General features: G+C 37.5%; 1 protein-coding gene across 2 annotated transcripts in view; it reads left to right on the top strand.

The window, feature by feature from the left end:
• Positions 1-12,536, top strand: part of gfra1a (gdnf family receptor alpha 1a) — an 85,174-nt gene that overhangs the window by 58,769 nt on the left and 13,869 nt on the right. For both annotated transcript variants that reach the window (XM_026939519.3, XM_026939518.3), the window contains 2 exons: positions 5,512-5,863; positions 8,848-8,957. In XM_026939519.3, coding sequence (XP_026795320.1) covers positions 5,512-5,863; positions 8,848-8,957 — 462 coding nt within the window. The remainder of the gene's footprint in view (positions 1-5,511; positions 5,864-8,847; positions 8,958-12,536) is intronic.

Raw genomic sequence — 12,536 nt, 5'->3', positions numbered from 1 at the left:
CAACTTTATATAGCATCGTTTATACATTTAAAATGAAGCTCAGAGTGTTTTATAGTGTGAAAAAAAACAGAAATAATAAAAATGTAGACATTAAAATGGTAAAAGAGGATAATAGTAATAATTATAATAAATCAAATATTTGAAGAAATATACAAAAATATCAATTGTGTAAAAGGTGGAATAAAAATAATAATAAAAAAAAAGTTTTTTAAAAATATATATAAAAGTAATTTAAATGTAAAGCAAGTCAAATGAAATCTACTTAAATACTAAAGTGAAAAAATATGGTTTTAGCTGCTTTTTTTTGTTGTTGTTGATAATTTTTTATTTTTATTTTTTTGAATCAGTCATGATGAATGTTTATTGGTAATCTGTTCCAGATCTTCACCACTCGTTCTAAGTTTCCTACAAGACAAACGTGGCTTACACCAACACCATGTATAAAAAACACAACGCACAGAGAACTCTCCATGTTGGTAGCTAGCTAACTTTGTCTGATGTGCATTACTTAGTATATGAATGCTTACTTTGTTCCCATGACAACCAATGTGACTACACCAGCAAATCCTTGTACAATCTGAGCAAACAAATCTGGATTTCGTAACTTGTCATTTGCAGTAGAGACACTCAGCATAAAAAGAAAAAGTTTAGGAAATAAATCTGCGTGAAGTTTTTATAACCTTTGTGAAAGCGCGAGTACACTGTAGGTGTATTTGTGTATTCTCAGCACAATTACTGGTCTTGAGACACACAACCACTCCCTAAAATATTTTCTTCAGTCAGTGTGTGCTTGATACGGGGGTTAGAGACAGAGCCATCTGTCTGCTCTCACACAAACACACACACACATTCACACACACACATTCACACACATACAGTGAAACACAAGCCCACACAGGATTTAGGTATGACTCTCACACTTAAGGTAGACAGCTGCGTATACAATGTGATACACACATACACACGATTATGCATATATCACTCAGGTAACACACACACACACACACTTACACTTCTTTCGCATGCCCACACACTTGATGCCCTCAGCATATGTTCAGTCTGTTAGGTGTAAGTGTGGGGATGTTTGCCACTTTGCTAAGACTTTGCTAGGTGTTTTTCTACATTGCAGATGTATGTGTGTGTGTGTGTGTGTGTGTGTTTTCAGTTACTGTCCAGACATTAAGCAGAAGAATCCGTGTGGTGTGCTTTTACAGCAGCCTATAAAATGGGCAAAAGGTCAAAACGCAAAATGACTGCTATTGACTGAGAAGACTAATGCCTTCATTAGTGTGTGTGTGTGTGTGTGTGTGTTAACAAATAAGCTGTAACAGTAATACTGCATTAAAGACATCAAAGATGGTGTATTTTTTTGCCTCCAAAAAGGAATTTGGGGAAATAACAGCTACTATTTATGCTTCAACCTCTTTGGTGCAAGAAGCAAGACTGCTGATAAAACTATAACATTACATGATTTCAGCTATGATCACTGTAGCCAGGTTTCCATTTGAGGGATTTTATGCTGAAAATCTTATAACTCATTGCAATGTTGGTGAAGGAAACAGCAATTCTTAGTAATAGTGATAACTCTAAGTATATAATAATATTCGTATATAACAGAATGTCCCTGAATTGTATGAACTTACGCCCCATCGCTGTTAAATACCTGGGGGATGTGGTTGAGTAACTGTTACCGCTCCAAGGGTGGTTGTTTTCCTACAACAGCACATCCCAAAGTCTTCTATATATATGTGTATATATATATATATATATATATATATATATATATATATATATATATATATATATATATATATATATAAGGTTTAAGAGCTTTATCTCTGACTATGACTACAAAGCACTGTCACTGGAGACTCCTTCCAAAAATGCTAAATAAACATTTGCTTAGACAAAACTTCATATCAGTGATTACTTTTTAGTAATTTTTTAATACACAATATCTGTGTAAGTTACTATAGAAACGATAATATATCAGAACGAGCACATTAATATAAGCCTGTACTTTGCCTTGCTGACCAATCAGAATCAAGAATTCAACAGCACTGCTGTAAAACAAGATTTCCGTGCTAGAAGCCTTATTAGGCTAGTTATTTCATCAGCCTAGGTACAAGCTTGCTTTCCACACTGTAGAAGGTCTGGAGATGGGCTGATCATTAGCAGAGATGATTACCAGTGCTGTACTAGAGTGGGTCTGTTTACCTAATTATTAGCGACTGTGTCTTGTGTGCATCATCTACACGGCCTTCTTTATCCCACTAATATGACACGTAGCATCCATTCTCAGGGCCAGTATTAGTTTACCTTTGGGTTAGTGTGTATTATTGTGTGTGTTTAGATTACCACCAGACATGGGGACATTTTGACCATGTGCATCAGAAGGTTTTTGCTAATAGTTGTTAGCCATTTTAACTGCTGATCTTTTATCTTCTGCACAAATACTAGCATGCTATTCCTCTATCACACAGATACATTCTTATTCTCATCAGTGTTAGGTTCTAATGATGGCAACGGCTTCACGTTAATATTAACTGACACAACAGTGGCAACTAAAGTCATGATGCTCTGCTTGTTTTGCTTGCAAGTCTTGTTAGTAAGGGTTAGCAAGCTTACATGAATGGCTGTAGATGTTATAAATACGCTTCCCTTTAGCTTTATCCATTTCTTGGGGAGTGTTACATTGAATTTTATTCATTTGGTTGACATTTTTATACAACGTTAGGTACAAAATTCAGTCAAATTTAGTTAAGCAGTTATCATTAAATGTCTCAGGACTGAGATTTGTACTACCTTCTGTTCCTAGATAATACTAGAGGACGATGCTTTCTGCTATTTGATGCCTAAAGTCCTTGCTAATAAGACAGCCAAAGATGACTTTATTAATCCTCGTTTGCAACAACAGAAGAAAGAATACAAAGCTCTTCTTAACAACGAGAACAAACAATATCTACATTTACATGTGGCCTAATACAGTAATCTATGACTAATCCAACTGATCCGTCTATCAGATTAAAAAAAAAAACAAAACAAAAAACTTCATGTCCACACTTAAATCTGAACATAGTGGACATAATGAAGTCCAATTTGAATGAAAGTTCTATCTGAACCAACAATATTTAATATGTTCAACTGAAGAATACTCAGCATGCAAAACTTAGAATCAACTTTACCACCAGAACTGTTGCAGATATTCTTCACATTGCTGCACATTGCATATATTCTGCTCTTGCATCATGCACTCGAAACTGGGAGATTACCAAAACATTAATAAACGAAGAGGATTTAATAAAAATGCAAGTCAATTTGTGGTGATGGGAGAAAAAGTTTGGCAACTGTTTCAACGAAACTTGATGATTTGCTTGAAATCACATATTTCTATTATATACACAATATATCTTATTATATACTATTTATAAATACCGTCAGTAGAAGTGCCTGTGGATTTGTAATGAATTTGTTTTTTTACAATGTTGTTGTTGCTGTAGCCAGTTATACACTATATCACTTTGGCCTGAATTTCTGCTTTTTCTTTGGGGATTCAAAAAAAAGCAAAAATGCTTGGACCCCTAACCACAAATGGCAAGATTGTTTAGATTTGAAATTGCAAATCACTTTATTATGATGGGGATTTAAAAAAAAACACGTCCTATAAGGTACCAAAGTTCATAGTAGGAAGGAAGGAAGGTGTTTAAAAAACCCGCCCAGTGTACATTTGGTTTGGATTACGTGCGATTTGCCAAGATTATGGGAAATATATAAACAAAGGAATGACAAATAATGAGTCTTGACAAACAGTACAAAGAAATGAGCACAAGTTAAGACCTACAATCAGTGCTTGCCCTTCACAACTTGTTTCATGGAGGTGAATGAAGGGACTTTGGGTGTCACACAGTTTATAATGACTGATCTAGAACCAGCTCTGTCATCCGTTAATTGGGCCTGAAACAAATACACAAACAAGCACATCTTTTCTTGCCAGCTGTGATGCTGAAAAATGTGCACAGCCCATCGACCAGCTCTTTCAGACACTCTATCTAGTGCTTATTGGCCCTAAAGTGGCACAGAAAATATACACACACATTCACTCATACACATGCTTATACAGCACGCACACAAACACACACACACACACACACACACACACACACATAAAAACACACTCTTCCACTCTCCAGCAATCCTGCTCTCTCCACTTTTTTTAATTGGCCCTTATTAAAAGCCAAACTGCTGCTGTTGCGCCGCTTTTCTGAAAAGTCTCCAGGAATGGTAATTAATGGCGGCATCTGTAAGAAAGCGGCCAATTAGCGGGAGCTGACAGGCGAGGAGAGTGTGTGTGTTTGTGTGTGTGTCTGTGTGTGTGTGGGGCAACTCTGATGACTCTGCTTTTCATCTGAGGACTGTTTGTTTAGCCTGCAGGGCTCCAAATGGATGGTTCTTTTTGATTTAACGCTACAAAAAGCTAAGGTTATAGTGTACAGGATTTCTGTCACCCATATTGACAGAATTGTAGTAAAGACTGTTAATTTATATGGCAGTGTATGTAAATAGATATTTTGGAAAGAGAGAGAGAAAGAAAGAAAATGTCTTAGTCTCTCACTTTCTCTCTGGCTGAATCCCAAATAACTTTTAATGCACTACATAAAGTGCATGACTCAATACCTTATTATTTCATCTGAGATCCAGAATCTCTCACTTTGACTGAATCCTACTGGACTTACATACACTATGTAGGCTGCAGATGTCATTTTTTCAGCATTTCATGCCCTATGTAGTGCCCTATATCCTTTCATAACCTGTAGGGCACTTATATAGGGAATACGGATGCATTAGGAATTCATATTCTCTCTCCCTGTCTGTCTTGCTGTCTGAAACACAAACAGTACCATGCTGACCATGTGCCTTGTTTAGGTATTCACTTTCCTTCAACTTCCCCACTTTTTGTAATGTTACATCCTGGAACTGAAACGTATTTAACTGGCCCGTAGCCCTGAAAGCACCATCCTCATGATGAAGCATGGTGGTGGTAGCATCATGTTGAGAGATACCCTTTGTCTTTTGGTTGCTTCTCTGACTAATTCCATCTTTACCTGGTCACTGACTTTTGGTAGACGGCCTCCTTTAGGCAGAGTCACGGTTGTGCTAGATTTCAATAATGGATTTAATGATGCTCTGTGGGATGTTCAAAGTTTTTTTTTTTTTTCAACAAAACCTGACTGATACTTGTCCAAAACTTTGGACTGGACTTAACAGCTCCTTGTTCTTCACAATAGCGTGCTTTATTTTTATAGATGCACTTCTGGTGTGGATTAAAACACTTGTTAAAATGGAAGTGCAACTGCATCAGAAAAAAGAAAGAAAAAAACTTCAAAAACGCATCTGCTGTGAATTGGCCTTTAGACAGTTGGAATCCATTTGGAAAAAAGGAAGCTATTGTTGCTGACAGGATATGAAACGCATGTAATCCATTCTTCTTTTCTTTTCTCTTCTCTCCTAAAGGTGACCCTGCTCTAGCCAAGGAGAACAACTGCCTCAATGCAGCCAAGGCGTGCAACCTGAATGACACGTGCAAGAAGTACCGCTCGGCCTACATCAGCCCGTGCACGAGCCGCGTCTCCACGGCCGAAGTGTGCAACAAGCGCAAGTGCCACAAGGCGCTGCGTCAGTTTTTCGACAAGGTTCCTCCCAGACACAGCTATGGCATGCTGTACTGCTCATGCCCTCCAGGGGACCAGTCAGCCTGCTCCGAGCGTCGGCGCCAGACCATCGTCCCCGCATGCTCCTATGAGGACAAGGAGAAGCCCAACTGCTTGGCACTGCAAGCCTCCTGCAAGACCAACTACATCTGCAGGTACAAACATGTCCCCACTGCTGTAAGTTGCTCTGGGTAAGAGTGTCTGCCAAATGCCATAAATGTAAATGTAAAATGAATCTCTAGTCTAGGCTAGAAAGAAATCAGCCCCAAGCGTCTTGCTTCTTCATACCATTCTGTGCATTTTTCTTTCAACCTCTGATGGTGTTGTGTTTGGTTCCATAAAAGTCCAAAATACTATACATACCAAAAATGAAACCTTCTACTGAGGTCATATTAAAATATCAATTTTGTGATAAATACACTTTTCATTCACAATACACTTCTCTGAGATACCATGAGGATCTCTTTTTATATGTTACATTATATATATATATATATATATATATATATATATATATATATATATATATATATATATATATATATATAAGAATCCTTTATATTATATAAAAAAATTAAGTTACAAACTGGTTAAAAGCAGCTGGTTGGATATTAAAGGTTTGTACTGCATTCTGTTAAATAGCTTTGTATCTTTAAAATTGCAAATTGTTAACAAGTTAAACATTTTTTCCCTCCTTTTAGTGTTAAATGAAGCATGTTGTTATGGGAAAATAAGCAACCACAGGGCAGTGGGATGTGGCCCACCATGAGGCGGAGTTACTGTGACCACCCTGGAGCTGATTATTTTCCTTTAACAGCACGTCCCAAAGTGTAATATTGCTCATTTTGTTTGTTTGCTTTCAAATGCAACAATTTATTAGCAAACCTGTATATCGTGATGCATATCATGTATTGTAGAAATGTCTTTAAGTATGGTATGATATTTTTGCCATATCGTCCACCCCTAATTTGTAGAGGACTAAGTCTTTTGAGGAGAAAGATTGCGATACAGCAACAGTGTAGGAACTCTATCTAGTGAACTTTACAATGAGTGTGGATGACACTCGATGAGAATCCCTGCTATTGTTGTCTTAGCCCTTACCATAAAGTAATACTCCATGGCAACACACATTAACACAACATGGCAGTGTAAAGCGGAGGCTTTAGAGGTGCTAACAAACATCACGCCCACACAAGGAGCCGAGACTTCCAGGATCACGGCGTCTGTGATTACACACGATCACCAGCGGCGACAGCTAGTGTTAATCCTCTATCTGCATTTCTGCTGGGAAATAAAGTGCATATTAACCCAAAACACAGAACTAACACAGGACAATTACCATGATTATCGAAGTGTAGCAATAAAGCATGAGCTCTTAAATTCATTTTGCAGTTTGGAGCGCACCCCAAAGTGCTGTAAGTGGCTTGTTAAGGACTGATTAAGGCGCTGTGGAGGTGGGATCTAAAAGTGTTGTATGTGTCACAGCAGTGAGAAGTCCCAAAGCTGATAGAGAAAGACAGAAAGAGAAAAAAGGGATAGTTTAATGCTCCTGCTCAATTAGAGTGTCTGCAAGTGTGATCACCTGCATACTAGGTGTTGACGCACACACATAATAACACACACACAAATTAATGGAGAACATTTGGACTCCTGCCCCTTTGTACTTGCAGCAGCTTCTGTCTTTTTCTCACTCTTCTCTCTCTCTCTCTCTCTTTCTTTTTCTCTCATGACTGCATGTTTTTCTACAGACGGTTGGAAGCGATTTGAGTTTCAGAGGTTACCGTAGGAGGTCTGATGTGCAACATGCAGGGGTTCGCTGTGTTTTCTGGAGATGGATTGACACCTTCAGTCTCCCGCTAATCCCACACCATATGCCAACAGCAACTGCGCACCACGTTAATTTAGTTTCTCCTCCTCCTCTCCGCTTAGCAACAAAGCACTGCTGAGATCATTTAGAAAATCCGTGTATGTGTCAGGGGTGTGACGATATACAAGTATAATGGTATACTGTTAAAAAAAAAAAGAAGGGAAAGATTTACACTGATAACGGTTTCTTAAAAGGGAAAAAAAAGCAGAAAATCCCCTGAAATGTGGAACAACTCCTTACGTCATGCGTTAAAGGAATACTCCAGCATCTTTCTAAGTAACCTTTCCTCCCTCCTTTACCCACTGTATCTGCATCTCTTGAGTATGTGTAATTAATACAGATGATAATTTCAACAATTTCTCTTATAATAAGAAAAGAAAAACTTGTTTACTTAAAACTTGCTTGTAATGGAAATCTAAGGGCAGCTGATGGGATGAACTTTCATATTAAAACATTTTTGAGTGCTTTATTTATTCTTCTTTCAAAGATCTTTGCTCTGTTAAATCTGTTCAGAGACTAATTAGTCTTTTAAGAAGGAGCAATATATATTTATGCCTCACGGTTGTGTAGTTCTGATGGAGCAGGGACACCAAAAAAACATTTGTTACCAGAAGTAGACATATTTTTGTTTCTTTTTTTTTATAATAATATTTTAAATAACATATTATATTTTATTCTATTTCCATAATGTTCATATTTTGTAATGTTTTATATTTCATATTCTTATATTTATATTTTATATTCTTCTCTTTATTGCTTCAGTATTGAAAGTTACATAAAACAGCTTTGGAAAGACTTCCTCTCTTGTCTGTATTGTCCTAAAGATTTAATTATTAGAGTACAATAACAAGTTTGTAGATTTGAATTCACATCATATAGGTGTATATTTTAAACCCAAGATAAACAACTGCTCTTTGACTTACATTATATGTGAGTTTTGAGTCAAGTAACGTTTTATCAGTACAGGGAATTGCATCGAAATTCTTGTACATTGTATTCGGTCATACGCCACAGTAGCAAATAAATAAAGATTTGATTGAAAATGCTGAAGTATTCCTTTAACACCTTGAAATTTAGACACATTAAAGGCCATCTAGTTTTAAGAGGTTATTCTACATTGTTTTAACAAACTACGAAAGGATGAGATCCAACTCCATTAGGTTCTATAACTTGCCACCCCTACTGAGCATGTTTGGCAGATCTCAGAATATCAGCACATTTCAATTAAAGAAAAGTACGACAACATGTTTCTCATGCGTTTGTCTGTTTCAGGTCACGTCTAGCGGATTTCTTCTCCAACTGTCAGCCTGAGCCACGTTCTCTTTCTGGCTGTCAGAAAGAGAACTATGCTGATTGCCTACTCTCCTACTCGGGCCTCATTGGTAAGGATTTGGCAAGGGACTGTAATAAAACTCATTCTCAGACTGAGGCACTTCATTAGTTCTTCTGAGGGGTAGGAAATATGCAGTGTAACAGAAATAGCGTCAAACAATGTGTCCAAAGTTGACACAGAATTCTCACAAGTCTAACTTTTAGTATGTAAAACTGTCGAAGTTGAAAGCAACTTTTTTCATTTTTCATTAAATATTGTTTCAGTTAACAGGCTATAAACCATGCCACTGAGTACGTAATCAACTTTAGTCATATGTAAATAAGGTCTGTGCATGCAAATTTAATTTACATGTAACAACTTCTGACAGCGTCAACTATTTATTAATCATACATATGATGTAATGACTCGGGAAAGTACTGGCTACCAGACCCTCATTCAGAAAAGGATGAGTCATACTGAAACAAGACAAATTATATCACAGCACTATTAAATGCTTCATTCTGATCGAGCAAAAGGTGTTGATTCATTTCCTATAACATCAGGTCTGATAGTAGGTCCAGCTGCAAAACAAATCAATGCAAATTAATATGCTCATTGTAATAATTTCTATAGTAACCATTTACACAGGGACTTGTACATTGTATGCGCAAGTAAACCATTTTAATAAACAGAGGTGAAGCTGTTCCTCTACGTTTTTGGTGGGGGCTCCATGGAATAGACTTATTTGTCCAGCACATTCCACAGATGCTTGATCGGATTGAGATCTGAGGAATCTGGAGGCCAAGTCAACACCTTGATCCCTTTGTCATCTTCCTCAAACCATTCCTGAACAATGTTTGTAGTGTGGCAGGGCACCTTATCCTGCTGAAAGAGGCCACTGCCATTAGGGAATACCGTTGCTATGAAGGGTAGTAGAATCCACATCAATGCCAAGATCCAAGGTTTCCCAGCAGAACATTGCCCAGAGCATCACACTGCCTCCGCCTGCTTGCCTTCTTCCCATAGTGCATCCTGGAGCCATCTCTTCCCCAGGTAAGCGACGCACATGCACCCGGCTCTCCACATGATGTAAAAGAAAAATTATTCACCAGACCAGGCCACCTTCTTCCATTGCTCCATGCTCCAGTTCTGATGTTCACGAGCCTTTGCTCCCCACACGCATCAGTGAGCCTTGTGCGCCCATGACCCTGTCGCCGGTTCACTGGTTGTTCTTTCTTGGAACACATTTGGTAGGTACTAACCACTGCATACCGGGAACACCCCACAAGACCTGCCGTTTTGGAGATGCTCTGACCCAGTCGTCTAGCCATGCACAAGCACAACTTGGCCCTTATAAAAGTCGCTCGGATCCTTATACTCACCCATTTTTCCTGCTTCCAGCACCTCAACTTCAGGAACTAACTGTTCACTTGCTGCCTAATGCATCCCACCCCTTGATAGGTGCCATTGTAATGAGATTATCAATGTTATTCACTTCACGTGTCAGTGTGTTTAATGTTATGGCTGATCAGTGTTCCACAACATTAAATGTATCTATAAATTGATAAAAAAAACATATGACATGTTGTTCTTTTATAAATAAAAATTTGGAATTTTTGACAAATTGCTGTGGTATGAGACAAAACATGCTGTTAATGGAAAATCGCTGATTATTTTCTTATACCAGCACACCTTGTGTGATACAAGTCATGATTCTTAATAAATTTAACAGCAAGTGTTGTGCCTGTACCTAGCTTTGCCAACGGTAGTACTAATGCTACAGCAATAAACCTCCAAATGGCTTCTATTCATCTTGGTCAAGTTAACGTTTTATCACAGCTGAAAATTTGTAGGAAATTGCACAAGCCAACTCGGATGAAACGTTATGAACTTAATATGAAGTTGAGAGCGGGTGCTAACCGGCAGGGCGTTTCATATTATCTCATTTGTATAAGCGCCAGACAAAATCATTTATTAGAATTCCAACAATTTTGTGCGAGATCAGGTTGGCCCGGTTCCTCTGCATGCCCAGCTTTCATTTTCATCCATATTCATTTATATTTCCTTTAATAATTTAAGGCTTTCCTCTCCATTGAGTTCACACAATGAGACAAAATTGGTGCCAAAAAAAAATTCATCTTTCCCAGACAGAAGGTCTCTGTTCACTTTTTTTGCACAAAGTAAGCGCTGTGGTGAGTCACAAAATAGTATGTGATGATGTAAAAAATGGGAAACTCCAATTTAGACACTTGGACAGCAGAGAGAGAATGGGAGGAACTGCACACAAATCCTTTTGTGTCCTTTTTCTCATCCACTGAAATTAACATTCCTGCTTCATTGATCACATTCTGCCAAAACACGAAATGTTTCTGGTGCAAACTCGGTGCTGTTCTACCAGAAAACAAGACGAGTACCTCTGGATTATTGCCTGTTACCATGTAGAGACAGACAGACAAAGAGATAAAGGGTCTCAAACCAGATTTGTTTGTTTAAGAAAGAGATTTTGTGTTTTCTTTCTTCACTGTCAAGGTTGACGGATTAAGGTTAGATTAGGGCGAGATGCATGGTTAGCAATTAAATCCAGCAAATCTGTCTTGTATGTCGAAATTGTTCTAAATTGTGCAAAATCAAAGTGATTTGTCATGGAGATAAAAGTCGTTCACGCCAACACACAGAATATGATAATATATATAATAACATTTAAAATTAGGCACAGATGGTTACACTTTAAGCCAACCAAAACAATTGCACTATTTAAATATTCATCAGGTATAATATTTACTTAAAAGTCCCAATTTTAAACTGTTAGATCGCACTCTAGAATGACTGGAGACTTTGTGTTTCAATCATGATTCATTATGCATCAAAATGTATACAAGTCTTAGAATAAAGAATAAATAAAAATAGAATTAAATAGAACTGATTATACTAAGAGACAAAAAGCAGATGGATAAGAGATTAACATGCAGTGGAAAAAAGTCATTAAGGACAAGATTTTGGAGATTGACCATGTTTTATACTACAGTTTTTGCAGAGCTAGAAGACAGTAAGGAATAAACACGATGGTCTGTGCTGTTATAGGAAAAATAATCAATGACAAATTGGTGTGATGCAGTTTGAAACAAAGCCGAGTTACAGTAACCACCCAGATGTTGATTGTTTTCCTGTAATAGCACTTCCCAAAGCATTTATTCCTCTTATACAACAGCAATTTGCCAATGATTACAATTTTTTATTTATTATAAAATGATCATACTTTTTGTCTATTTATAGTTATGTTTAACGTTGTGGAACGTCCATGAAACAAGTTAGTTCCTGCTCTCACTTATGTTAAAACAGCTGTAAACAGTCGTTCCCTCACCAGCCTCTCATTTTACTCTCTCTCAAAAGAAATTGCATCTGGTCATGTTATAGAGAAACCACAAAGTCCTTAAGACTTAAAGTTATAGCTTTATGCTGACACTGGAGACTCCTTCCAAAAATAATGAATAAACGTCACCTCACAAAGTTACCAAAACAATTCAACAGTACAAATTTTGTAATTCATTTATGTGCCGCATCCACCGCATATCAGTAACATGTTGGAAGAAGAGCATTAATATGATTTCTGTGATTTGCAGCCAGAACTACGGTCTAAGCTGCTATTATA

Source organism: Pangasianodon hypophthalmus, chromosome 3 (assembly GCF_027358585.1).
Source record: "Pangasianodon hypophthalmus isolate fPanHyp1 chromosome 3, fPanHyp1.pri, whole genome shotgun sequence".
Taxonomy (NCBI): Eukaryota; Metazoa; Chordata; class Actinopteri; order Siluriformes; family Pangasiidae; genus Pangasianodon; species Pangasianodon hypophthalmus.
Note: the sequence above shows the minus strand (reverse complement) of the source record. Positions and strands in the feature narration are given on the sequence as shown.